The sequence below is a fragment of the Alligator sinensis genome, unplaced genomic scaffold (genome assembly GCF_000455745.1).
Source record: "Alligator sinensis unplaced genomic scaffold, ASM45574v1 scaffold656_1, whole genome shotgun sequence".
In the NCBI taxonomy this organism is placed as follows: Eukaryota; Metazoa; Chordata; order Crocodylia; family Alligatoridae; genus Alligator; species Alligator sinensis.
In genome coordinates this window covers 772,173-800,143 of record NW_005842333.1, presented here as the reverse complement: position 1 = coordinate 800,143, position 27,971 = coordinate 772,173, and the positions used below count along the sequence as shown (strand labels likewise).

At 48.0% G+C, this 27,971-nt stretch overlaps 1 protein-coding gene across 4 annotated transcripts in view; it reads right to left on the bottom strand.

Moving 5' to 3' along the window:
* Positions 1 to 27,971, bottom strand: part of REEP1 (receptor accessory protein 1) — an 80,316-nt gene that overhangs the window by 20,181 nt on the left and 32,164 nt on the right. Inside the window, exons 4-9 of one of the 4 annotated variants that reach the window (XM_025210065.1) lie at positions 25,577 to 25,697; positions 24,221 to 24,334; positions 15,283 to 15,333; positions 9,348 to 9,380; positions 8,511 to 8,682; positions 3,428 to 3,463 (exon numbers count right to left, since the gene is read on the bottom strand). In XM_025210065.1, the coding sequence (XP_025065850.1) occupies positions 3,428 to 3,463; positions 8,511 to 8,682; positions 9,348 to 9,380; positions 15,283 to 15,333; positions 24,221 to 24,334; positions 25,577 to 25,697 (527 nt within the window). The remainder of the gene's footprint in view (positions 1 to 3,427; positions 3,464 to 8,510; positions 8,683 to 9,347; positions 9,381 to 15,282; positions 15,334 to 24,220; positions 24,335 to 25,576; positions 25,698 to 27,971) is intronic. The other 3 variants (XM_025210064.1, XM_025210066.1, XM_025210067.1) reach the window with 3 other exon arrangements.

Here is a 27,971-nt window from a genome sequence, read left to right as displayed (position 1 = left end):
TCAAACCAGGATCCCTGCAGATCGGTAACTTTACTGCTAAATTTCCTTCCTCCAAAGCACAAAGTTTGCTATTGCAATGGTTCTCCTATGTACAACGCATTGGTTCTCTGTGCTTATTCTCCGTACAGACACTGAAGCCACCCTTCTCTCATCGTTCCCGGTACAGTCGTTTACAGGAGCATCTGACTGAGGCTTGGCTGAACTGAGAACATTAAATAAGGAAATTGTTATTTTTAATGCAAATTCCAAGGCAAGTTGTTTAGTATCACATCAGTGCTTGTGCATTCACCAGGCACAGCCAACAACTGAGAGACAAGCTTGAACAAGGATGTTAACTTAACCCCTGCTAAACATCCCAGGAAGGAAGAGAAGTTATGATTTTGGTGCATCTGAAGTCCTTAGTTTTACACTTTGATCTTTCAGAAGGGCCTGAACATAACAGAAGTAAATCAAAGACTTGTTTAAAAGCTCTGGGAAGGAGCCTTGCCAGAAACAGCCTTTCACTGTACCAGAGCGAGAAGAGCTGAGACAGGACCTGCCAAGGAGACGCACTGCAGTGTGTGCAGAGGAACCCACCGACAATGGCCTTGGGGTCAGTTAAATTGTTCGGTGCAAAGGAGGATGAATGTCCTGAATTCTTTCAATGCCTCGCAGTCTGTGGAGTGCGAGGCCAGCGAGAGCAAGCTGCTTGTGCATAATGAAGCTGTGCTGGGAAACCAACAACTTTAGTATAAGACAGCCTCCCCGGAGCTTGACAGTGATAAATCTACTTGCTCTACAGAGTGATCTCACTGCTGCTCAGCCTGGTCTTTCTCTGAGAGAGTCGGGTGTTGTGGATACAGAAAACACATCCCAACCAACCACACACCGGTGCCCGACACAGCAGGACTCCCAGCTACAGGGATGGGATTTTGCTCTAAATGCTTGGCTTGTGACTTCGTCCCCTGCCTTATTATCATCAGAAATGCCTGTTTCCTGGAGTAGGCAGTGCAGTGAGAGCAGCAGTTTCCAAGCATTACGCAGGGAGCAGGAGCAGCAAACTGGTGTTCTCCCAGGGCTGGGTTTAATAAACACAGCGGGAGCAGGTTGGCACAATTCAGCTGGTGGTAAAAACAACTGAGACTTACCCGTGCTGGCACTCAGGTCCCTGCTCTCAGTGATGCAGCTGCACCATGGCTTTAAAATGGTCTCTCACCTTCCTAGTGCAGACCAGGATGCATGTCCACTTGTGCAGACTATACAGTCCTCCCTTGAGGAAGGGACTGTACAGATTTCTGTGACTTACAAAGGGCTGAACACAATACTTGTGCTCAAAGGATGCAGAGTAAGAGCACGGGATGACCTCAGTGTCTCCCAGGCCAGGCTGATTTTCTCCAGGCCTATTTCACAGCTGAGAAAATATGCTAAATTGAGCCAGGAACCAGTCCCCTGAATGAGCAAAGCTGCCCTCACAAAAGAGCAGCCGAAATGGCAAATCACTGCCTGCAAGTACATGAATGCAGCCATTGCCTTGGAGACAGAAAGGGTAGCTTGTGAATGGAGGCTGAATGAGTATGCTGCAAGATAAGGCTTCTGCGTGTTCTCCTGGCCAGGCACCTAGTGACTGGAGTTATGCCGAAATGCTTATTTCTCATAAAGAAAAGCAAATCGTAAAACCAGCATATAAATTGAAGATAGGCCACCCACAGAACCTGGGAGCTGTTTTGGAAATGCTACCAGGCTTGCTACCATGAACAGCTCTGTTAATTTACTCGATAAGATTAACTCATGGTAGTGAGCGCTGTGTATAAGAGTCTGGGAGCTTTTTATGGTAATGCTTGCAGGCTCAAATCAGTCAAGTCAACATGTCGAGGGTAAAACAGTGGGGTGGTTAGGAAAGTGAAGAGGGGTGGAAATGGTTCAGGAGACTTTTGGTGTTTTGCACCACTTTAAACTGCCCCTGTTTTCCCCCACTGTTGTGCACTTGCTGCAAAATGGGATAGAGTCTGAGGCCAGAGAGGGAAAAAGACAGGAATGTTCCTGCCTGAACTCAAGGGCCAGCTAGATAACCCAGGGGTGGGCAAATGCGGCCCGCGGGCCAGATGTGGCCTGTCATGTGGCCCTCAATGCCTTGTTGGCATGTGGCCCTCAATGGCTTGCCAAAACTCAGTAAGTGGCCCTCTGCCCAAAATAATTGCCCATCCCTGAGATAACCCTTCCAGCCCTGCTCTCCTATGAGCCCATGACCAGGAAGCAAAGGAGAAGTAACTGGGCATTTATGCTGGCCTGAGACAAGACACGAGAGAGCCCATGGGCCTGCACAAGGCAGAGGCGCAACGCTCCCAAATCAGAATGACCACAGCACAGGTGCTGCATGGGGGCCACTGGCTGCACCAGAGCCAGGATGGGGGGAACCAGGCCCACAGGCTGTGTGTGAAAAGACCCAGTTTGTGGGAGGAAAAGACTGGGGAGGGACGAGATCACCACACCCCTGTGAATCTCAGATGGCTAAGTATACAAACTTTTACTTTTCAAGTGAATGAAAAGCTCAAAAGGTGCAGTGCAGGGTAGATCTGATCTGGGAACATCTTGCATCACCTAGAACCTCAAGTGCTGCCAATGAAAATCCTCAGGAAACATCCCAAATGTCCCCTCCTTCATTCCTGGCCTTTCCACTATGACCAACAACCGAGGTAATGATGCACCCCTCACTCTGCTGGCAAACCAATTTAATGGACACAATGCTAACCCAGTGCAGACAGACAGCCCTTCAGCTATACTCCAGCATTGCTGCCTCTGAACCGGTGGCAGGGACAGCGGGATGCTTTCTATGACTCGTCCTAGACTACGCCAGGGATACCATACAACATCCTCTGCCCTTGCCAATGCTTGTCGCTGGGTCGCCTTTACTGGGTTTCCCCAATTCACTCTGTTTCACCGTTAATGCGAAGGCCCAGCTGGCATCAGAGAAATCAGAACCGGTGTATGCCCATGGAAATGCTCCCATCAGTGCAAACCCACCGTGAAGACACACTGTGCCAAATTAAAATAGGATTTTGACTGGTGCAGCATGTGCTCAGTGCCAGGCCTATGTTGCACTGTGTGTCTATGTCAGGGTGGCTACATTAGTATAACAACAGAGGTGCAAAACTCCCTAGTAAAAAAGGGCCTGCAGTCAAATTGCACAGAACACAACTCCACACGTGTGCAGCACAGGTCAGGAAGGGGACGGGAATGACCCACTGCAGTTCACGCACACAAACTCCACACTCAAAGCACAGCCTGGCCATGCGGTGTTTACAGCTGCACACACATTCCTTCTCCACCCCCTTATCCTTATTTCCATTCTGTTAGGGAAAACAGTGAGTAATAACAGCAGCAACGAAGATCATAGCCATGATCGCGAAGGCTGCGGGGATTTCAGAGACCAGGGAAAGCCAGCACTCACCTCTGAGGATTCGGCACATGGAACAACACGAGCAAACTGAAAGAGGATCAATCAATCAATCGATCATGCTGCATCTACAGGAGCCCTCAGAAGCACAGGACATTTCCTTCCTCACACTGTGCAGTCATGAATCATGAATCAGGCCCCATGTGAGGGAAGAGAGTTATGATTCCCCAAGCAAGGGACACAGACCCAGAGATGTTAAGTGACTTGCCCAAGGCTACTCCACTACTGATTAATGGTGCTAGGATTCAATAGAGGAGTTCCTGGTCCTCCAGGAATTAGCCAACACTGCTTTCTTGCAAGTCTTTAACACGGTCTGTGAGGCAGAAAAGGCAATGACACACTGTAGGGCTCACATCTACAATCATCTATTTTTCACAATAGATATAAAGAGGAGCTTTGTTACCAGCATTCACTTAGCCATTCGCTCAGCTTCCGAGCATGACGTGAGAATGATCAGGACTCGCACATCAGACACATGCAGTGTCAAAATCTCTGTCATGCGAGGACACAAAGGGCTGTATTGCAGCTGAGTTCCCCTGGGGAAGAAGCTGGTCCAGGGAATAGTATTCCTACAGCTTAGGACTTTCACCTGCTGGAGGGGGGCATCTGTCCCTTAAACCACCCAGGAACTTGTTTCCAGCATTTCCTTGTTTCCTTGTACTGCAGCCCCTTTGCCTCACTCCAGATGGAGCACAGGGGACTCCAGAAGGAAATGGCTTTTGCAGACCTTGGCTTGATCCCCAGAGCACTCTGATCAGTCCTGCTCCCCTTACAGTGTAAATCAGATTCACTTCATTGACCTCAGTCTCAGTGTAAAACCAATGTAACACACAGATGCAGGAGAATCAGTGAAATCCAGCATGGAGTTTGCTGTTGATTGCACACAGAAAGTGCTCAGTGCTGCTACTCATATGTTGCAAAAGCAGAACTGATCACAAAGGTATTTGGAAGCACAGTGTTGAAACTCTTTCCATTTAAATGAAAACTGAAATTTCATTTACATTTCCAAAATCCTCCACCGCACCTCTAGAACCACCTTTTATCTGAGTCTACCCCCTGTGCCAGTGTTGGCAGGAGATCCACTGGCTAAAAACAGCTAGAGAGAGAAATGACTAGTCAGTCATGGAAGGCTGGATTTCTAAATCAAGTAAAGCAGTTAGCTAGGAAGTTTCCCTTGCATTTCCACTGCATTATACCCACTAGCCCATGCCATGGCTTTGAACTCGGAGCCTCAGACTACCTGGTGCAGCCACTAATTCCAGTTTGTTACCTCCTCAGCTGAGCACTGGGGTGGACATAGGTGGGCCTAGCCACCCACCCACTCCCTTCAATCAGAGTGCTCACCCAGGATCAGCTGACCCTTTACCCCTTCCTATAAAAACCTCTGATCTGGATGAGCAAGTGTCCAGGCAACAAGATTTATTCTTGTATTTAGGCTGCCTTACTCTTGGCTTGGGCCTCTACCAGCTCCCCAATGGATTCTCTGGCTAGCCAACCTAGCTTGTCAGCAGACCCCAAATCTGGTCTGACCCTTTGGCTCCCTAACCCAGCTCTGGTTTGATCTCCCAGATGCCTGACCCAGCTGCCTCCTGACCCTCTGGCTCTCTGACTCGGTTCTCTAGACAGATCTTCTGGCTTCCTGCACACACCCCTCGCATCTTGGTTGCTTCTTCTGACCCCCAACCTGGCTGTCCATGAACTGGCACACGGCCTCCACAGTTTTTGGCAGTCCCCAGTGATTTCAGTGTGAGTTAAATCTGAGTAGAGAGTTGGGGTGTAAGGGCACAGACAAACTGGAATATTACAGAGCACTACATCCCAATGGAAAGGGCAAAATCAGACAAAAAGTACTCTGTCTGCACAGCAACATGAGTGTATAATGGTTCATGCTGAGAGAAAATGCATGTACACAGTATACCAGGTATACCTTTACTGCATGCATACCTGGATGTGTCTGCATGAACTGTGCTGTGAGCATGGATGTGCAGCAGCCTGTGGGGTGTGTATGCTCATGCGTGTTGTTTGTACGTGGCATGGGCAATGGTAGGCAGGGGGAGCAAGGAGCGTGGGACATTTGTGCTGATACGACGTTTCAGTGCTCTGGCCATCTGTGCACAGATAAAGGCTGTGGGTACAGAGGGGTCCATTTAAAGGCACTGAGACAGCTGGTGTGAGTGCAACACAGCAGCTGTCCCAAGTGCCTGCTCAGCAGATTGCCACAGCTCTGGGAAGCCCAGCCCGTGGAGGAGAAGAAGGAGCCCGTGTCTTACTGAAGATGGCTCTGCAAGTTACTCTCATTAGACAGTCACAGACACCAGCTTCTCCGTGTGCCTACTGTGCCAACCATGGGGTTTGCTTCAGGAATCACGTGCCAGGGGAACACACACCCTTCACATGTTTATAACAACAAGACAGGACATAAAAAGATCTGCCCCGTTACGTGCTGAGGACAGCATGTATGTAACCAGCTACTGGCCTGAGCCACTGATGTCAGTGCTCTTGGACTTTGAGCAGGCTGCAAGTGAGGGAAAACTTTAGGCCTGGCTCCTGCTGATCTTTAAAGCTGTCCATGGTCCACTTGGGATGGGGAGGTATATTAACTCCAATGTCCTCATCAATGTCCAGCTCAGGGTTAACCTATACATCACAATGCTGGACTGCATAGACCTGTCCTGTGAGCTAGCTCAGCTATCAGAAGCAGTAAAGATGCATTAGTAATTAGCCCTAGGCAAAGTGCTGCACTCAGCTCTACCGCTTCCAAAACCTGAGCTGGCTTGGAGGGCTCTCCACATGACTGTGCTTTGTGCTGGGTGGACACTCCTCACACAGCTGCACTCTGCCTCCTTATACTCCCCTTCTTAAAAAATGTTGTGTAGCAAGAGACTGGGGTAGAAAGGCAGCCAGCTTCAACCACAGAGCTGACTGCATTTCAGTGCTCAGGGAATGATCCCTCCCTAGCAGTCTACAAACCCTCAGGAATCACAAAGGCTGCAAAAGTCTGCAGAGACAGCCCCAATCGTGCGCTCAGTGGCACCCATATTACCAGGGTAGAACTGGCACCTAGTTACCATTAAGGGGCTATTCTCCCCTTGACGTGACTCTGTCCCTCCCTCTAAGACTAATGACAATACAGGCCTGTACTGAGTGGAGAAAAAAAACTCTTGGGCACTTGTGCTTCACTGGTGATCATATGACAGAAATGAATGGAGCCTTCAGGAGTGTGATAACGTCACTCCTTTCAGTAGCCCGTGCATATGAAAGTCCTTGTCCTAAGTCTGGGCTCCCTATAGAAAGGAGCAACACTATAGCACAGACCTCCCACCCAGCATGTGCGCTGCATTCCAGAAACAGAGCGGGCTGCAGCTGCTGCTGCAGTGTCTGGCCTGGCAGTCTGTAAAATGGCCAAAGGCGGACGGGCCACTCCCATCCCTCTCCAATAACAGTCAGCAATGTCAGAAAGCTGACGGATGCCCTTTAACAGAGATCTGCCCAGCTAATATTGTATTCATTCAAAGGGGCTATGAGAATCTCGAAATCGTTGACTGTGTCCAGCAGTGCAAAACACAACCTGCCTTGCCACTCAGATCTGGCAATAGCACAGCCTTCCCCACCGTAAAAAAAACCAGGGCAAGTGCCCAGTCCTGGCAAATCCCACTTCCCTAGGCCAGCCCACCTGTAAGTCACCGTTCCTTGCCTCCAACAGCCAAGAGGATGCAGCAGGTTCCCTGTTCTTGCCCTGGCTTCCTGACTAGACAGGCCTGTAAAGCTCACCATGCTGGGCTCTACACACAGCAGGAGTTTTACCTGCAACCACTCCCCAGGGCTTCCAGCTTTCAAAGATGCCAGCCAAAGCTGAACACTCAAACCCTGCCAGCTGGCAAATAGGCAAGCAGTTATTGTTATTGATCGTCTGTATGAATGGCAGCTGTCATCTCAGGGTCTGATTTTGCAAAAACATCTGTGAAAAAATGCCTCACTAATCAGCCCTGCTCAATGATTTCAGGGAGGCCTATAGCTCCTCACCAGTCCAGTGGATGAACTGTCTTGTTACTGTCTGGTGTGAGTGTGGAGCGGTGTGTGGCTGCACTGCCCCTGACATGGCAGAAGTTAACAAACTGGGACACTGACCCATTACCTCTTTAGTGGAGCCTTGTACAGTACTTCCTCCCTCAACATCCAGCCAGCTGCTATGGCCAGCCAGTACGTAAATCAACCCTATCCTCCTTTCCATAGCCAGAGTCACAATCAGAGCAGGACCCAACAGAGGCTGTAATCTCACTACTCCCCTACATGGCAGTGTAAGGACTATGGCAATGTAGCTCCAAGCATTCAAGGGATTGGGCCACCAACAGCTTTACAACCCACAGCAGCCACCTGGTTACTAAAGCCCAACTGAGCTGGTTTTTATACATGACAGGCCTTGCCAGTGATGCAGGACCTTAAAATATGCCTCTGAGATGTTCCAAAGTTGACTACACTTTAGTGGAGGCAGTGATGACCAATGCAAAGCAGATATACACACTAAACGCTTATGTGACATAGGAGACTTAGGCTCTGAAGCACCTAAGCAGCTTGTGAATCAAAATGGAACTTCAAGTACATTCAAAACTTTCACGCTACAGTTTTAACTCCCCTGTCAAATACTGGCACTAAGTGTCAACTTCCCCAGCCATAGTCAGCCCCCACACCACACCACTGTCAGCAATTTGTCCCGCAGGCATAAATAATCCTGCCCCAGAACTGTGTTAACCTGCATTTGTAATCCACCTGCCAGTGCACGCTCCCAGCTCCACTTCGCCTGATCCCAGAGTCTGTGAATTAATTACAGCCCTCAGCTCAGCTGTAGCTCCGTCTTTGATGTCACTGCCTGATGCTGATGCTCCCTCATCCAGGTACCAGGGCTAGGGGCAGACATTACACAGACCAAGTTGCTGTAGTGCAATGCTGCTCTGTGAACCCCAGCTGGCAACATCCCTCCCTCTCCCTGTACCACTGCTTCCGCCATCCCTCCATTGCTCCATGTGGCTAACCAGTGAACAGAGAAGAAAACACAAGACACAAAGCCGCGGAGCCTTACCTGAGCTGCCAGTGCTTTCCGACGCACTCCTGGATGGCTTGGGCTGACTCTGTTTGCTGCTTGTCCGTACAGTGACTGAGGGAGGAGGAACAGTGCTGCTGCTGTCCCCACGAATAGTGGAGAGATCCTGCATACTAAAGCTCCTCAGTCTCTCAGAAAGGGCTCCCTGCCCCTGGGTAAACAAGGATGCAAACAAGACAAGAGAAGTTAGATTCCCCGGCAGGATGGACTTTGTAAGCCCCATCCTCTGGGCAAGAGGAGGGGAGGCAGCAAGAGGAATGTCCCTAAAGGTAACCTAGAAAGGCAGGGAAATGGTTGCTTAAACTTTTGCTTTTTTTGTTTGCTTTGCTTTTAGAGTAAGTAGATGGGGAAAGTCTGGCTGTCAGACCTTTGTTGGAGAACTTCCTGGATGATCAAAGGAGTGTGCAGGGAGCTTAGAAAAAATTACATTTGTGATTACTCGAGGGGTCTGATTCTAATCTCGCATATGCCGAAGTGCATTAGGAGTAATGCCACTGCTGTCAATGCAGTGACACTGGTATAAAACTGGGCTGAAAACGGAATAAAGCAAACGGCATCAATTCTGATAGCATCTCTTTAGCATGCAGGCTTACATTGGAATAGTAAAGAATAGTGTAGCCATTCAAAAGGGGCCTTTACTTAAGCTTTCCCTTTACCAAAAACAGATATTAAGGGCTCGAAGTGCTAATGCAGAAGACAACAGCAGATGTATAAGGCTAACTTGCAAGCTTTCTACATTTCTAGATTTAATATAATGTTTTTAAGTAGTGTACACACACATACACAAACACACACTGTTCTTCAGTTATTACTTACCCCGTTGGTGACAACCATGCTGTTACCCTTGCACTGTGAAGAATGGTGTAGCTTTATTTATTTATTTTTGAATATGGAAATCAATCTTTCTTTGTGATAAGAAATCATCAGCAGGCAACATTTCCTATGGCATCACCTGACTTCTCTGCCACACTGGCCCACAGGATAGAAAGGTCTTGCAGTACTCAATCCATCTCTCATATCCACATGTACCAACTCACCAGTCTGCCACACAGATTCTTTAGATGCAGAGAACTGGAAAACTGAACCCGCTATCCCACAAAGTGTTTGGCAAACAAACTCCCTGGAAACAGTTGCATCTGGGATTGAAACCGGACCAGACACTGGATGCTCAGACCTGATGTCACAGTGTGATGACTCAAATGGCTCCATAGGCAGTTGCTAGATCAGTGGTCCCCAAACTTTCCATCCTGAAGCCTCTTCATAAGAGAAAAAAGCTTTCAGGGAGCCACATCAGCCTCTTTAATCCTCTAGGCAGCTACTTTGTGGTTGTCACAACATTTCATTGGAGGCAATGTGACCAAAGATGCTAAGTGGGCTGAATCGTAGCCTGGAATGCTGGTAGGGAACATCTTGGTGGGCGTGCTTTGCTGTAAATAGTTTCATAAGTAGGACATCTAGATGCCTTTTTTGCCAATGGCTGGCTGTGTCTAAAAAGACAGATTGAGGCTCTGAGAGAGCTGGGGGAGAAAGGGTAGTCCCAGTGAGGACAGTGAAAAGCAAGCAAGGGTTCGAACAAGGACAGGGGGAACTGCGGTACACAGTTTGGAGCTGAGTGGCCTGCTCTGCTGTTTGGGACGTTGGCACTTTGACCCACGCCACTTTGAAGACGAAAACACCCCCCTTCCTGGGAGCTGAGGGACAAAGAAGAGCCAGGTCTCAAAGCAAAGAGACTTGCCCCTTGTGAAGCCAAACCAGGGCTGGCTTCAGGGAGTCCTTCAGGAGAGGGAGACCAGACAAGACTTCTTGGGGAGTCCCAAGGCAGAGCTTTTTTTGAAAGATAAGATCCCCGACAGGTGCTCTGAAGGAGTGCTCTGCAACCTACAGCATGGGAAGCAATATTCTAGATCAATGAAAAGAAAATATCGTGCTACACTGATTTCTCTAATGGCGTCTAGTCCCAGCTACTGAAGAAGAGGGATCACTGGCTCCCTTTTTTTAGTCTACTGCATCTTTACGCTTCCAAGAACTTTCTCTGTGTGCGCGCAGAGTTCAACTTTTTTTTTGACTTGCTACAGAGTTAGGAAGGAGACTCACACACATACTGATCTCTTCCCTGGAGATCTTATTCTTGCAATTTCTTATTTGCCATGTTCAAGAATAATGAGACACTTCAAATGGGGGAGATGCTTTGTTCCTTGCATATTGGCCCAAGTCTTTTGATTAAAATGTTTTCTTCTGCTGATTTTTATACTTCCTGGTGGCTTCTCTTAAGCAAACCTTCTATTAAAATCTGATCTCTCCTACTTCACTTTCCTGCCGTACACAGGACCAAATGCTTTTACCTTCCTCCTGCTGTGTTTCCTTTCTCTGTGCCATTCTCAGGGCTTGTCTTCACTGCAGCAATTAGCTTGCGTTACTCCACTCTAAACAGCCTTGTGAGAGCAAAATAAGAGCAAGCATACTGCAGAGCACTCCAGCTACAGACAGTCACTGGATTAGCCCCTGAGCTGTGCTTGTAACAGGGCTTCCTGCATCCCTAATGCATCACTAGCTCAAACATCAGCAGCACTCAAGATTCAGCCCAAGGCCTCACTGACAGGTCAGCACGTGCAAGATTATAAGGCACCACCTTTGTATGTGACCTAGAGATTTTTGTGTGCAGACAGGAGTGGATTTAGGGACAACACTCACGTGATACCTTCTGCTACCACTGCGGTGAAGATAAGCTCAGGGATAGCATTGTTAAGTCTAGAATCAAGGAGGCATGCTATTGTATTTTCAGTGCAGCCTGTATATATACATATAAACCAATGACCTCACAGACTCCTGTGACATAACGTGTCACATCTCATTATGTCAATTATAATTTGATATAATTGTTTTAAGTGCAATGCAGACTGTGCTGGGTTCCCCAACTTTCTCAAGAATAAAGTATGTTTTGTTCCCTTTACGATAAGCAATAAAAGAAAGGAACTGCAGTATTATTCATCAACAGCCAGGCTGAATTGCACCAAGGTCTAGTGGATAGCCATGGAGCAATGCTCACCACAAGCTCACTGGCAAAACATAACATCCCTTGGGTTCCATGAAAAAGTTTACTCCTAAAATATCAGGCCAACTCTTGTAAATAATCACTGCCCCATTCACTTCATTTGAGCTGTGGCAAATGGCATCAGCTGAGGGTTTGGCTCATTGTTTTCCATCATGTTTTTTTCCCACTTTTCAAGTGTGTCTTCGTTCTTTGCAAGACAATATTTGGCTTTCCAGTGCTCTCTAGGCACAATTTGACCAGATCCTCACTATCTTTGCAATTCACTGACAGCACTTTGACCTGAGCCCAACTAGGAACACGACACAATTCTGTTGGCATCTAAATTTGGAGTTTCGAACTGAAATGAGAAGTCTGCTTCCAAAAAGGGGAGAAATGTTACTGCTGATCCAATGTGTAACTGTTCGCGAATAGGCAGGAACACCTGCTTTCATATGCAGAGCCAATACTGCAGGGTTTGGCACAGCTGTAGTTATATTTGTAGCAATCAAATCTGTTAACCTGAAATAATCAGGCTTCTCATATAGCATAGATATTTATTAAGGGGGCAAAAATAGTTGCTTATTATTAAAATAGTTGTGTAATAGCTTTTATTACACCACAGCGAGCACAGTTTAGAACAAGCTCCCAGGCTTGTGACTGGCTCAAAAAAAAATCATGTGATGAGTCAAGGAGATTGTTTTTTGTTGCTCTCTACTATTTGCATGTCTTTATCTTTACGCAGGTTATGGGCATTTCAATACATCACAGGCAGAGATGATCACAAGGTCCAGACATTAAGGCAAGGGTGGGCAACTATTTCGGGTGGAGGGCTGCTTATTGAGTTTTGGCAAGCCATCAAGGGCCACATGACAGGCAGCCAGGGGCAGATAAATATTAATTTTCTACATTTTTTAGGGGCCCCGCGGGCCAGATAGACTGGCCTATCAGGCCACATCCAGCCCGCGGGATGCATTTTGCCCACCCCTGCTAAGGGTAGGTGACATCTGCACTGCGATCTATAAGCAGACATACATGAGCCATCTTTAATTTAGCTGGGTCTGGGGCAGACGGCAGTCAACCCTTGACAGCCTGGGGTTCAGAGTGTGCTGCATAAGCCTGCTTGAGACCCCGGTAATTGTGCTGTTAGGGTTTCACTGCTATAGATACCTGAGCTACCCGGTTTAAAGCTAGCTTAAATATGTCTGCACAAGCTGAAGTCCCACCTCATAGCAGAATCCACTTAAACCATAAGCCCCCGCAACTAATAAAGCTTCTTTAGGTTGTTACAAAAAAAGAAGACTAGCACAGAGAAGCAGTGCGATATTTGGCTGTAAAAGCTGTAAAAGTTATGAGATGCTCTGCATGTTAAGTTTCTCTTTAAATGCCAGATTCACTTCTTCCCAAAAATTATCATGTCTTAAGCAGGAAAGCTGATTTTCTGCACCAGAATAGAAGCTTGGAGATGCTACCCTGGCTGCCACTTTTCTCCCTTTTCTCTGAGGTGGCCCGCAGCTGGGGAAAGCCCATAATCAGTGTCAGTGCCCATGGCTGAGAGGGTGAACAGTACCTTTTGCCTGAGTAGGCAAGGGAAGGCAAGTCTGTTGAAAAGTAGTCTCCACCCCTGCTCCATGGGCCATCTTTTGGCCCTGACTCTGAAAAAAAAATTTTTTTTCTTCATTCTGCCTTCCCAAAACAAGTTTGTGTCTTATTTGGGAGGCATGTGGTATGTAAGAAAAATCACAATACTACTATCTGCAGAATTGAACATCCAGGGTCCTGGACACAACAGGCTAATACTGGCCAAAGTAAAGCCAAAACCAATATTGGCTTTGAGGGACTGTAAGTGTTGATGATAGCTGCGGCATGCATTCTGAATGCCTCCACCAGAAACACATGGAAATGTCCTTAATATGGCTATTGATTTTTAAAACTATATTTTTTAATGACCTTTTAGACAAATTTAAAAGAAACTGTGTTTAAGCCATTCATATGAGGAAAGGTAATGTGTATGTGTCCTCTGTGTTTAAAACACTTTAAAAAAAGATATGGTCCTATACCTTGTGTAGACAAGACCCATTCAATGTGCTTTAATTACAAATGAATAGTAGGTTTTAGATGTTATTACACCTTTTATTTAAACTTGGGAATCTCAAAGCATCTCAGAGCATTATTTAAGCTTCTGAATATCTCCCTATAGCCTAGGGAGATATTATTAAAGCCATTTTACAAAGGAGGGAGCACAAGTATGGAATGGTGTAGTGACTTGGACAAGGTAAAAGAAAGGAAGCACTGAAGAGCAAGAATACCCCACCTTCTTCCCTGGGAGACTTAAGGCAGCCTGGTTTAAAACCTATGAAGATCAAGGTGTACAAATGAACATGCTGAGGGAGTGCAAAAAGGCTAGCTCTCCTTCTGATGAGAATGAAAGTCGCGCATCAAGGGTACTACTGACACACAAAGACTGAGGAAGGATTTGAGCCCAGGAAGTCCATAGGAATTTGGCCTTTGACTTCAGTGGGGGCAGCTCCAAGACTCCCCACACAAAAATTAAGATGTTCAGTCAGGACAGATCACAAGAGACTGACCTGTAGTGACTGCATCTTAGCAATAACGGATTAACAGACAATAAAACACCAAGCCATGCCCACTGCATTTCCAGCACCACACCCAACTGAATTCATGCTCCTTCTCGCTCTCCTTTCACCCAACCCTGGCTCAGCAGTCCCATACACAGTATGAGATACATCTGTACACACACTATGGGCCCAGCCCTGTAGACATTTACAGGAGTCATGCTTACGTGCAGTACCAATGGTACCAACTGGGCTAAGCCTAACACGCTGATACACCCAGCAGTAAATAGTTACAGAATCAGGGTGCTTGCAGTTGTGTGGGGATGCTGCTCCGACACGCTGTAATTACAGCACATCAGAGCAAACTCGATTAATCGCAAACAACAAACAATTAATTTGAGTCTGCTGCAGCATGCTAATCAGCGCGCTCCAACAGCCTCTGCATGTCATGTATTCAGTGTCCCCATGCTTCAAAATGGTGGTGGGCGCATTTTAACTAAAGCTTGTTGAACAAGCTTTAAAGTGCTTCTGCCACCATTTTGAAGTGTGGGACGCTGAATACACGAGATGAGATGCGACGCTGAGGGTGCTTTAATTAGCGCAGCTCGTGGAGCTGCTCTAATTAAACCTCCCCACCCAATACATGTGTAAAGACGCCCTCGGGTTCTAGATCTACAGCCATGAGCTAAATTCAAGCCCTATTTACATTAGCGCCCCTAAATGACCATGGAGTCACACAAATGTGAATAAAAGCAAAATTTGTTCCTTTAATCATTAACAGGACTTCACAATAAAAAGCAAACACAACTTGGCCAACAGCAACAACAAACAGAAGTTAGTTTGATCTTCCCATACAAAACCACCCTGGCTGACTGATGGATTTTATCTAATATCAGCAAAGGACTCTTAAGATATTTGGCTGATAAAAGACTGCAGAGGACTCCATTTTTAGACTCCGTTTTAGGATCAAGTAAGCAAAAGCCACTTGCTATAAACTGAGTTGACATCTGCCATCCATCTCAGCTAGACATCTTTGCCATGTGTTTGCTATTCCCAGGTTGGGCTTCCTTAGGTTGGATGGTTAGGTCTAGTCTCACTGAGCATCACTGGTTAGTCTGGAGGTTAGTATAAACATTCAACAGGTTACCTGCCCTTCTTTCTGGTCCAAATACAAGAGTAAATGAAGAAGCTGAGACACCTAGCAAGGGAAAAAAAGCCATTTTGGCAACACACATATAAGCTTGAAAATAAAATATATACGGTGCAAAATGTACTTAAGCCTGGACCTGTGTGTAAAGGAGAGCACAGGTTTCCTGGCGACTCATTCACACTCCACTGACAGATGAAGAAGGATGGAAAAAGATATAGTGAGAGGGATGAGCAGCAAAGCCCAGCTGGGCCTATGACATGTCACTTAACTCCTCCATGCCTCAGTTTCCTCATGAGGAAAACAGTATTTACCTGCCTATGTTGCCTTAATCAGTGTTTGTGAAGTGCTTTGAAGCTCAAAAGCAGAGAGATTGTTTAGCCTGGAGAAGAAAAGTCGGAAAGGGGATCTAATCACAATCTTTAAGTACAAAAATGGCTGTTATAAAAAGTCTGGCAATCTACTGTTCTCTATGTCCACTAAGGACAAGGAGTAGTGAATGGCCATACACTGTCACAAGGGAGGACTTGGTTGGATAATTAGGAAGGACTTTCTAATGATGGGGATGACCAAGCCCTGGAACAGATTTCCTAAAGAGATTGTGAAAGTTTCCTCACTGGAAGATTTTAAGGTCAATGCTGGTTCGTAATACATGCCTGGGGTGGGTTAGGAAGGGGTAATACTGCTTGGGGCAGAGAGTTGGACTAGATAATCTCCTAGAAAGCACCATCATGAAAACATGCCCCGGGGCACATCCAGTGTCACTCTCAGGCTCAGGCGTGCTCGCAATAACGCCAGTGCCCACAGCCACTCTAATGGCAACTACATGACATTTTTTTCATTCCCTGGCTCATGCAGGGCAGGGTGCGTTTCCCACAGTGGGGCTCCCTATCGCTGTCCAACAAGGTGTAGACATGCCCTGCCACTTTTCATACTGGATAGATGTTTCTTTTCGTGTGAACTTCCAGTGTCCCATCTCATTTCTAATCCACGTGCAGAATTCCCACTGGTGTTAAAAGGGTGCTGAGTGCTGTGAGATTTACTCCCAATTTAGAAAGTTTTAATTGAGGGTCATGTGATGATGAGTGTGGCGTTGGCAGCCTCCTTAGTTTGGAAGCCAGTGTGAGAAGTAGCGCTCCACTAAACCCATGGTAAGGAGGTTGCATTTGTATGCAGAATGGTATCAACAGACATGCAATGTTGGAAACTGCACCCAGGACCTTATACTCTAAAACAGAGGCCTCTTTCACTTGACTTAACAGGACCATCCTTATATGATTTCTGGAAACAGGACATTATAAGGCAACACAAACACAAACACATATACCATGCATTTTAGCTTCTGACACTTAAACATCCAGTTATGGACAAACACTTGCTTCTGCCTCATTTTCACACCTTCCCTGCAACAACCTGCAGAGCTTAGGAAAAGCTTTGTGAGGACAGTCATAAAGGACACAAAGGAAAAATTAGCTCATGTGCATGTGACGATGCCTGTCGATAACATCCACCTATTTTGTTTGTGCAGTCTACTTGTCCCAGGGACTCCAGGCTGTTGCCTGAAGCCTTCACTGATCTAATCTCTCCATATGTGCTGGGGGTTCTGCTCTCCTGCACACACGTTTTATGTCATCTGCATGTTTAAGCAGGGCTGGATCGATATCAAAGAAACACTCAATAGAGGAGAAACAATGACCCAGCTCCACCCTGGGCATGTTGCTGAGCAGTGTCTGGGGTTTTCCTTGGTCAAAATGGTCTTTGGACATCCTAAACATCAGTGAACTCTAATATTTGAGCATGAGAGATGCATCACACCATGACCCAGGAGCACCTAGTTGGAGGAACGTCATCATAGGCTGCGCATTATATTGTTTTCAAAGAGATTATTTTATTGGACCAGCTATTGAGTTGAGATAAAGTCAGGCAAGCTTTCAAATGCAAAACATTCCTGTTCAGGCCTGACCACAACCTTTGGACCATCACAGATACATCATCACACTTGCACTACCACTGCTTTTCAAGGAAGTTGTACACCAGCCTCTTTGGTAGTATCATACACCCAGACCAATATTTTCAAGTAACCACTGATTTTGGGTGTCCTGTCTGAGACACCGTAAAGGTGCCTGCTTGCAGGGGGACAGGTACTCAGCACTTCCTAGAAATCTAAAAATCCTTTATGTTCTCCCAAATCAGATACCTCCAAGCACTAGTCACATTTGCAAATCTTGGCCATACCGGCTAGGGTCATGATATGGCCTTTACACAGATGTTTGTGCTAAGCAGCATGAACGGAGACACCCTAGGTGGCAGACAAATAAAAACTGTGGATTCTACCCCCAACAAGATGGCCCTGTTCACTTTCTCAAACCCTTGGCCCCACTGTAGTTTCTCCTTCCCTTCACTACTCTACTCTTCATGCAGCATGAATGCGGGCCCTGAAGGTCTCCATTGGCAAACGAGGCTGAGATAGAATTCCCCTGGTTGGGATCTGCTTCCAGACCCTTAAAGGTATTTAGTAGGGCTGTGCGAAACAGCAGTCTTTCGCTTCGACTTCAATTTTGACATTTCCATGGAAGAGTGTTTCGTTTCGAGTTTTGTTTCATTCCGTTTTGTCAAAATGGTTTCGTTGTTTCAACGCTGTTTCGAGGTTTTGCCCTTAGGCAATAATGGGGAAGCACGAAACAGCTATAATTTTGTCATTTCCTCCCTGATTCTGATGAAACTTGCAGGGATGGTTGCCCCTTCTGAGGGCATGAAGATTGCCAAGTTTCAAGGAGATCGGTGCAGGGGTTTCTAGGAAAATGCACCTCAGGCTGCTGACAAGCAGGAGCCGGGGAGCAAGAGCAGAGACCTGTGATCCAGCAGGGAGATGGGGGGGTCCACACCCCCGGGAGGAATCCGGCAGAGCCCCTGAAGCCCTTCCGGGGGTGCGAGCAGGCCCCCAATCTGCCTGTCGGATGACAGGACGCTGCTCCTGCCGCCCAGGACCCAGTGCTGGGAGAACTGAGCCTGGCTGGGGGAAGCACCTCCTCCAGCCGGGAGGAGTTCCAGCTCCTCGCAGCACTGGGGAGCTCAGCCACGCTTCCCCCAGCCCTGCGAGCTGCTGGGAATTGAGCCCAGTGGTGGGAGGCGTATCCCCCAGCCAGGCTCAGTTCCCAGTGGCTTGCAGCCCTGGGGAACTCAGCCCGGCAGGGAGAAGCACCACCAGGCTCAGCTCCCAGCAGTTCGCAGCCCTGTGGAGCTCAGCCCGGTGGTGGGAGGTGCCAGCTCTGCCCACCTTCTGCCACCGGGCTGAGCTTGATGGGGCTGGCAGAGCCGATCGGAGTGCAGCCCAGTGGCACACGGCGGGCAGAGCTGGCGCTGTGCTCCAGTGGGCTGAGCCAGCCCCACAGAGTGCAGCCCAGCAGCGGGAGGCAGGGAGAGCCACGGCTGTGCTCCCCACCGGGCTGAGCCACATAGGGCTGCAGCCCTGGCTCTCCCCTGTCTCCCACCACCTGGCTGGCTGCTTTGAAATTCGAAACGTTATGAAACTTTTGAAACGTTTCGACTGGCCTCGTTTCATTTCGAGGCTGTTTCAAAGCCCTCCATTTCATTTTAATTTTGCTGTTTTGAGCTTGAAACAAGTCGAAGCAGCGTTGAAATGAAACAGCTGGCGAAATTTCGCACAGCCCTAGTATTTAGGCACCTAACTGCCACTGAGCTAGGTACTCTAAGCCACGATGCCCTTGCTGGACACCTGAGAGGAGAAAGTTCATTGGAGACAAAGGACAAACTGGACCAAGCATGTATCCTAGATCAGGGACTGACTGTCTTCTCCTAAAGCCTAATCCAAAGCCCAGGAAGGCCTAGGGTCTCATTTCATTGAATTCATTGGTCTCCAGAGCAGGACCTAAATGTCTTTAGGGAGATAGGTACATACTCAATTTCAAATTCCTTGATTTGCATGACCGGTGCCTTCAGCTGATAGCTGGAAAGGCTCCTGAACCATTTCTCAGACATATTTCGCACAAATGGGCTTTTCATTGATGTTAGTCATGCATGGCTGCTCTCTCCCCTTCGGGTTTTTATTCCAGGACATTGTGAGCACAGCAAGGAGCTCTCTGCACCACATTCCCCATTCACTACCAACATCTGAATTGCAGCAGCTCCTAATGCACCGATTCTGCTAGGAGCTATGCAACCAGTAGGCTGATAGGCCCAACCCAAAAGAGACTGCAGTCTCTGAGGCTAAACCAGAGAGAGAGACAACCTACCATAAATGCTTGGGTGGTGACACAACCTCCTAGCTGCCTGGTCCTTTCTATGTCTTCCCAAACAGTAATGATGAGGGAGAAAGGAGTGACCATAAGAGCTGCCTTCCAGGTGGGCAGGGGCTGATTGCAAGATGAATTTTTTGATCTCTAGCACAGGTATGGTTTATCCAATGGCGCTAGAATGGGGCCTGTGGAGTGTTGGTCTCAGAAACCAGGAGCTTGAAAGAGTGAGTACATGGGAAGCCACATGTAAAGGTGGTGCTGGGAGGGTTGGGACATTGGGCCAGGAGGGATGGAGGAGCAGAGCTGGTGCAGCAGGTACTGGGCAGGTAAGGGCAGTGAGGGAGGGATCTGGCACCTGTGTTTGGGGGTGAGCTGTCATTGCAGTCAAGCCACCAGGAACTTGCCCCATATTTGTCCCAGTTTCTTTGCATTGGTAATCCAGTTCTCTTACCCAAGCCTTGCTGCTGCCACTTTAGTGCCCAGGCTGGGCCTCATTTCCTGCCCCACTGCTCATCTGAGCCTCAAGTTCCCCCCATAACAAGAGCTTTCCCAGCCAAGCAGGGCCCCCATCCTGCCCTGCTGCTCCAGCTCCTGATAAAAGGAGGGATGAGAAGGAGAGAACAGGAGTCCTTTGCTCCTGGGGGCTGGCTCCTGTCCTCTGGGAACACCTTTTTTCCTTCCTCTGTCATGGGGCTGTGAGAGTGGAGGGTGCTTGAAGCCTCGGCTTTGTGGAGGGCAATGGGCTGAAATCAAAGTCGCAAATTTAGACTGCAAATTTATCTCATCATCATCTCACCCAGCCACAAAGCATTAACAAGCCTGAAGGCACAGTGTGTGTCAGGCTGGCTGATTGCTGACAGGCTGATGGTGCCTCAAATGGGACTGTGCTCTGGGACTGGAATACTGTCCCGTGGGGGCAGGACCAGCACTAGGCTTGGGGCACTGGCAAGAGAGCAACTGGCTGACACGGTCTCCGCTGGGAGATCATCATTCTGGAGCGGGTAAGCAGGGGCAGGGTGGCAGAGTGCTGGAAGCCCCAAGGGGCCCTCAGCCTGCCTTGCAAGTGGCCCATCTTTTTTGCTTGTCTGGGCACAACTGCTGGTTTTTATAACATAAATGGTGTCCAGTTAGCCACAGGCCCTGTACCAGACACCTAACAAGGGCCAGTGTGGGAGCTAGAGTAGTGAGACAGGATGCATACGGAGCATCTGCTGTACAGATGTGTACAAGGCAATCTGCGTACAAGGCAAAGGGTTACAGGTGGCTACAGACATGTGGGAGTGCAAGGAGTCAGGCTGTAAGTACGAGCTAGTGCAGCAGACACAAAGAAAAGCCGAGGGCCAGGCATTTCCCCAGGTGTCCGAGTACTTACCATATTCCTTCAAAGAGATTTGCTTTTTTAAACCAAATACTTCTTCTACAATTGGCCTACATTTTTAACTCAAGTGAAAAACAAAAGTAGAATAATACCACAGAGGTATCGCAGAGGTTGTATGTTTATAGATGTGTCTAAAGTTAATGTTTTGTTTGTTTCTTAAACTGAGACCTGGAAAATGTGGGTATGTCTTAAATGAAATAGGTCCTTAAATTCAAAGGAATATGTTAGATCTGAGACCACTTGAGCCGGTTGCATGTGGCAGAGAACAGTAGGAGCGATGCTGATTTTAGCTAGCAGAAGAGTAGCCAATCTTTAATATCATAATAGTGGGTTTTTTTGTCCTGTTACTTGAGATGAAGCAGGCAACAAGACAGTTCCTTGCTTTCTCTTTTGGTAAGGCCCTCTGTTCACTGGGAGCTGCAGGGACTTCCTACTTCTGAGAATCAGGCTGCTTCTCTGCAGTCTAATATGGATTTAGGAACCTGACTTTATCCTAGGGGCTTTAACTTGAGTATGTTAAAGATGCTTTCCCTGCCTATGCTAGCTTGTTAATGTACTAGCTGTTAGCTAGCATAGAAATCCAATCACAGAAACAGCCAGTGTGAGTATTGGAGTGGGGAAGTGAAATAGGAAATAGGGAATTTTCTAAGCACAGTCACTAGTGACTAGTGTGTAATGGCACTGCTCTGAGTCCACATTTTTAGCTCTATCTAAGCACTTTCCAGATAATATTCAAGTAATTATGATTCACCGCACCCCTACAATGGTAGACAAGTATTACACCTGCTTATCATTTGAATATGGCAAAGCGAGGGAATGACTTGTCAAAGGTTATGCACCAAATCAGCAGGAGAACCCAGGAGTCCTGTCTCACTCTGTGTCAGAGCCAGAAACAGAAGACAGCCATTGCCCTGCCGTAATTCAGTACAACAGATCATCAAACCATTCTTCCTTGCCTAAGACAGCACCTAGATAAAGCTCACCAGTTATACGTACGTAGTCTGGCTTAAAGCACTATCACTACATTGGGCTCTGAAGTGCATCATGTGGCAATGGCAGAGAATCTTAGACAAGGCTGCTTTCTTCTCATGTTGAACAAGGAGCTTCACTGGATGCAGAAGAGCAGGACGAACCCCAAACTACTCTGCCCTCCTCTATTTCTTTTTTCTTATAGCCCTTCCTAGCTGCCCTCCTGTCTGGCTTCTTGTCCTCCTGGCTCTAGCTAAGCTGGCCATCTATCTGACCTGGATGGAGGCTCTGGCTGGGAGGACCTATGGTGATTGCCTTCTTGTCCCTCATTTGCACACATCTCCAGGCAGAGTTTCACTGGGTGGCATCCACTAGTTCCTTCGATTTGTTTAAGGGCCAGCAGGCAGTGGATGGTGTGCTCTGCATAATGTTCCCCCTTGGAGCACTTGCTCTTAACCTTTGACCGTCACTCCTATCTCTGTTCTCACATTTCTTGTCCCACAACATGTGTTGTTGTGTCTCTAGAAGCCTCCCTAATTAAGGCTAAAGTTTTCCTGGTGGGCCTAGGCTTACTGGCTTCCTCCTGCTGTGCAGATCTTCACCAGGTGGACAGTAAGCAGTTTTCCGCTCCTTTGCTCAGGGCCGGGAGGGAGTGGTGGGGCACAAAGGCTTTGAGCCACCTTTGTACTTCCATAATCTGGGGCTGTTTACGCCCATGTGTAAATCAGAGCAGCCTCAGGGCTGTTATAAATTGCATGCCGCTTCCTCTGCAGACACCAGATGGTATAGATCGTCCAACTACAAGCACCAGTGTAGTGCAACAAAGGCAGTGCACAGTGGGGGGCAGACTTCTGTCCATCTGAAGGTTAATTTGTTGGCAAGCTGGCATCAAAGGGCCTCTGTATAAGCGAGGGGTCAGCCTCATGCACCCCGCTGTTTCACATAGCCGTTGTAGGGTCTGTAGTACTCACAGTTTCACATCAGCTCAACTTATGCAAAACTGCAAGCTGGGAACCCTGTAAGAATCCTTGGCTTTGTATGGAACCCCTTGGGTTTTGCCCATTTAAAGCAGGTATTACTGTTACTGTAACATCACTTGTGCATGTCAGATTCAGTACAATACACTCTTCTGCTTGGCACTCTTGAGCACTTTCTATATGAGGCTCTCAAAGCACTGTACGCATTCATACACCTGGCCTCACAAACCCCATCACACAGGAAATAACTACTCCCACGTTGCAGGTGAGGCAATCGAGGCATAGGGAGATAAAATGACATGCCCAGGATCATAAAAGATGTCTGTGGCAGAGCCAAGGAAAGACTCCAGGTCTTCTGACTCACAGTCATTTGCCTTAACCAGAACAGCATTCATTCGTTCTACAAATTGCTGCTATCCCTCTGTGAGGACTTGTTTAAGGGCTACCTTCTTGTACTGGGTCTACACAGCAATCAGAGTACAGGAGCACACAGTATGCCACAGCAGATGAGATCATCTTTCCCATGCGTCCAGGTTCGTGTCTCCAGAAGTGACCAACACCCACTGCTTCATGAGAATGTGATCTCCCCTTTACCCCAACAGAATACAGAATATCAATAATGCATAATAATCTGCGTATTAATGCATATTTATAACAGGGCACTGCGTGTGCTATAAGGGAAGGCATCCTTCCAGATACCACAGGGAATCATGCAATGGCCAGAAGCCCAAGGCTTCCGTAGTTTGCCATTAGTCTCCACATTAGAGGCTGTTAAATTTATTAAGAACACAACAGGGTGATTTCAGGCCTGGGTTTGGACGTGGTGTCCCCAGATGGACCTATAAACAGGTGCATGGAACAATTTGGCAGTTGAGCTTTGATTCACCTAATGGGGTCGGTAAACAATTTCCCAAGCCAATGCTAACTGGTTCTGTGTATAATTAGTCGCAATCACTCCTAGCGATATAATTATACATTGTGGAAGGGATGCTGAGATGATGAGCAGCACTTGCCAGTGCTATTGGCACTGTCAGGAGGGTAGCATGCATGACTGAGGCAGGGCTTCATAGGAGCCTTGGATGGCAGTGAGAAAAGGCCTCCACCTTTATACTGCATTAACCCCTTTACTTGAGGTTACTTCCTCCTGCACAGGCTGTCTTGTATACTGTACGCATCCCAAGATGCACCTCTGGGGCTGGTGGACAGGGGGCAGGGATGTAGGACTGTCACCAGTGAAAAAAAATTTGGATTCCCCCCCAACTGTCTCCCTCTCCACAGGTCATGATTGCTGTTGGTGATGTCATGGGTTGGGACACTGACATCACCACTGCACCCTGTGCTTTCCCAGCGCTGGTTACCTTGGAAGCTGCCATCACCGCTGCCGTGGCCGCAACATTCAACCCCCGCTTCCCGAAGTGCACAAGGGCATCGTAGCTGCGGTCTTTTGCTTGGACAAGGCAGTCATCGATTTCCTGTCATGCCAGACAAAAAGCATGAGAGGGACGGTTCAGTTATCCTGGGTCAGGAGGCAGATATTTCCCACCCTCCTGCTTCCTGCAGAGGAGCATGATGCCAGCAGAAGATGAAAAGGGCATTGCAGGCAGAAATAACCCACATAGAAACCCTTAGGTGCTGCTCTTGTCCCACATGACAAGAGCACTGGCCCCATAGGGCTCACTGGTTCCTGGGAAAGAAGGTGTTAGCCATGCTTTGGGCTCACATGCCATTCACTGTGCAACACAGTAGTCACTAAAATAGCCCCCACGGCCACAGGAGACTGGATGGTAATGGGTTATGGAGGCTTTAAGGGCTGGTCAGGGTTTAGCAGTGCCCAGAAGGATTTATGCTCTGATTTTGGCCTATGTTAAGGGATTCAGTCCACTTCCTACAGGGCAACAGCCCATGACCCCAACCCTCCCATCTCACCTGCATGCAATCTGACTCCAAAGGGAAAAGAGCAGGAGGGATGAGCTCCCTCAGCCCTGCAGAAGTAGCCCCTCTACAACAGCTCTGTATGGCCTGTTCTGTGGCTAACCCCAGCTCCTGCCTCTCCAAGGCAGCTAGTGCAGCTCTGTGTTTTTTTAGCAGTCTTCTTTGATTTAAATCTCAGATCTGCTCAGATCTGGGCATGGCAGCTCAGTCCTTTTATATAGTGTTAGCTACTGCAGGGATTAGCACCCAGCAGCATCAACTGAAGCCCTCACTAACCTCATGATGACTAGTCTGTGTGACCATGATCTCTATTATACCTCCTTTATGGATATAGGAGATGGCTTGTCTCCAGGTCTTCGGCAGAGCAGTGAACAGAGCCAAGGTGTCCCATCTCACAGGCCTCACAACGCTAATGCGTCCCTCCCACCTGGAGCAGGCAGCACTTCCAGAAATGACCCTCCTGCTTCATTTGATCAGTGCATCCCCAGCTGCGATGCTTGCCATCCCCTGTTTCTGCTGCCATCGCTTTCAGGGTGAACAGAAAATATCCATTTGCCACCCGCTGAACTCCCACTGAACTCCCCCAATGCACAGACGAGTCACAGCGAAAGAGTTCACCAGACAGGCATACAACAGAGCAAAAAAGGAGATCATCAAAGAACAAACTACGACACAGACAGTAATGTGACAACTCCCAATCCTTTGAGGGAAGTCGCTGACAGAAGGACGTAAATGCCCAGCCTTCTGTGGGAGCCAGCCAGGCTCAGAGCACCTGCAATTACCTTTTCTTTTGAGGACAGGGTGGGGTGTACAAACTTTCTGTACAGAAGGCTGGAGCCCTTCGTGTATGGAGACAGCAGCCAGGCTACAAAAGCTATTTTCAGTTCATAGTAGAATGGAAACCTGCAGGAAAACAAAAAGGGAATGAACCTGATTGAGCCCCTGCTCCCCTGCTAATACCAGCTCAGTTCAGTTAAGGACAGGCAGGTTCATAGCCTGGAGGGCTTTCTGTTTCCCAGGGATCCCTCATACCTACCCACTTTTCCCCCCATTACTTCCCTCTCTCCCCCGCCCAGCTCTGGCCAAGGGCAACACTCTTCCTTCCAGCCATAAGCAGTGCCAGGACTCCTGTGACTAGAAGAGTCTCTATGACATGATAGAAGGAGCTGTCTCCACTGTCTCCCCAGCTGCTACAGACCTGGGGAGCTGGGAGGGAATGTAGTTCCTAGCACAGCCAGCACCAGGCTCCAAACTAGCCTCCTATCTTCATCTCTCTTTCTTCTTTCAGATAATAGTATCCAAGTAGAATCCAAATGTGGTCCTTTTTGTATGGTGCAGGAACTGTTTCATTATCTGTGCTTGTCCAGTATGCAACACAATGGAACCCAGTCCTCAGTGGGGACTTTGGGCACTACCGTGATGTACAAAAAGCAATGGGACATGTTCTAGATATAATCACAGATATTAGCAAGGTGCCTCTCACTATTAGGTTCTTTCAATTCTCGTATTTTGGTACAAAGCCTAAGGGTGGGTGTTAGTCCACTGGCTTTGTCTTGAAGTCATTCTTTGAGAAACTCTGCTCAGCACAGAATAGCAAGACACCACATCCAATCAGTGGACTGACACCGAGTCACAAACCGTTAAAAGGATACTTCTTAGCTACCCAGCTAATCCCACTTTCTTTCTTTGAGGTCAGATTCTGAGAAGTACTTAGTTCTTTCAATTTCCTTTGCTCTCAAAGTGGGCAGCACTTTGCAGAAATAGGCCCTTGGTAAGGGATGTGTAAGGGCGAGGGCTAGATCCAAAGCCTACTGACTTCACTCATTTTCAATGGCTTCAACAGGCTTTGGGTTAAGCAGGCCCTATAAGAAAGAGAAGGAACATTTCCAAACTTGGGGGCCTAAGGTAATTATGCCCACCTTATCAAGTGACCTGAACCAAAGTCAAACAAAGTCAACTGGCATTATTCCACCAACTCTGGGGACTGCTTTTGGCAAATACATTGTCCATTTCCTCTAAACTACTTATACATACAGTGCACCCATTCTAGGACCACATAACACAGCCTGCTGTTGTAACCTGCTGGCAGGCATGGTTTGCAGGGTCCGTTGTGCCAGACCCACAAAGGATATAACCCTCTTGTAGTCCATACCTAGAAAAGCTGTGCTGTTCAGCTCAAGGTAGCATTGCTTGTGCTTCCAGCTCAGCAGGGCCCCAGCAAAATCCCATGTGCTCATCAGGATGGTAGGTCCCTACCTCTGGTTGCAACAGATTCATATGCTCTGTGGCCTAGGCACAGAAAGGGTCCTGTGCCACACGCTCACCGATGGATTATGCTGGAAGATAGCAAGCTTTACAAGGGTGGAAGAGTGAAAGTCTCACTGGCCATGTTGAGACGAGCGTGGCCATGCAGTATGTGGTGTCGCAAACACTTCTGGGGTGCCACATACCGTACATTTAGATGTTCTTCATGCTGCAAGGGCATACTGCCCATGTGTGCGCTGCTCCGCTTTTCTTTTCCATGGGTTTTTTTGACCCCTGGATATCCAGGAGTCAAAAAAACCCATGGAGAAAAAGGTGGAGCAGCGCACACATGGGCAGCATGCACCATTCAAAAGCGGAGCCAGGCCACCTGGAGCCACACTCTGGCTGCCAGCCAGGCTCCGCATGCCAGAATTGCTGCTGCTGCAGCCCTGGGCAGCCTCCAGGACCCCGGGTAAGGCTGCTGGGGCAGCCCAGTGCCAAACTTGCCGCGTGCCAGAGCGCACATGGCATGGGCATTCCCCAGGGACAAGTAGTGGCAGCATAAAGCGCGCCGCTAATACTTGTTCCTGGGGAACCAAATGTCCACGCTCATCTGGACATGCCTGCTGGGTGCATCTACACAAGGCATCTGCTGCACACTAGACTAATTAGCTGCAGTAAACATCTCAGCATCTACACATGAACTCCTATTAGGCTGGAATAAACTAATTTATTCTGCAGCACGATGGTACTTTTAAATAAAAGTATTATCCTGCTGCGGAGTAAAAAACTCCACAGCAGTACACGTGTAGATGCTGCCCGGCTGGCCGGGGCATGAGGGTGCTTCAGTGCAGGGACTGCCTGCCAGCTAGCCCCGCACTGAAGCACCCTTGTGCCCCAGCCAGCCCCTCTGCAGCACGTTGAGCCAGAGGG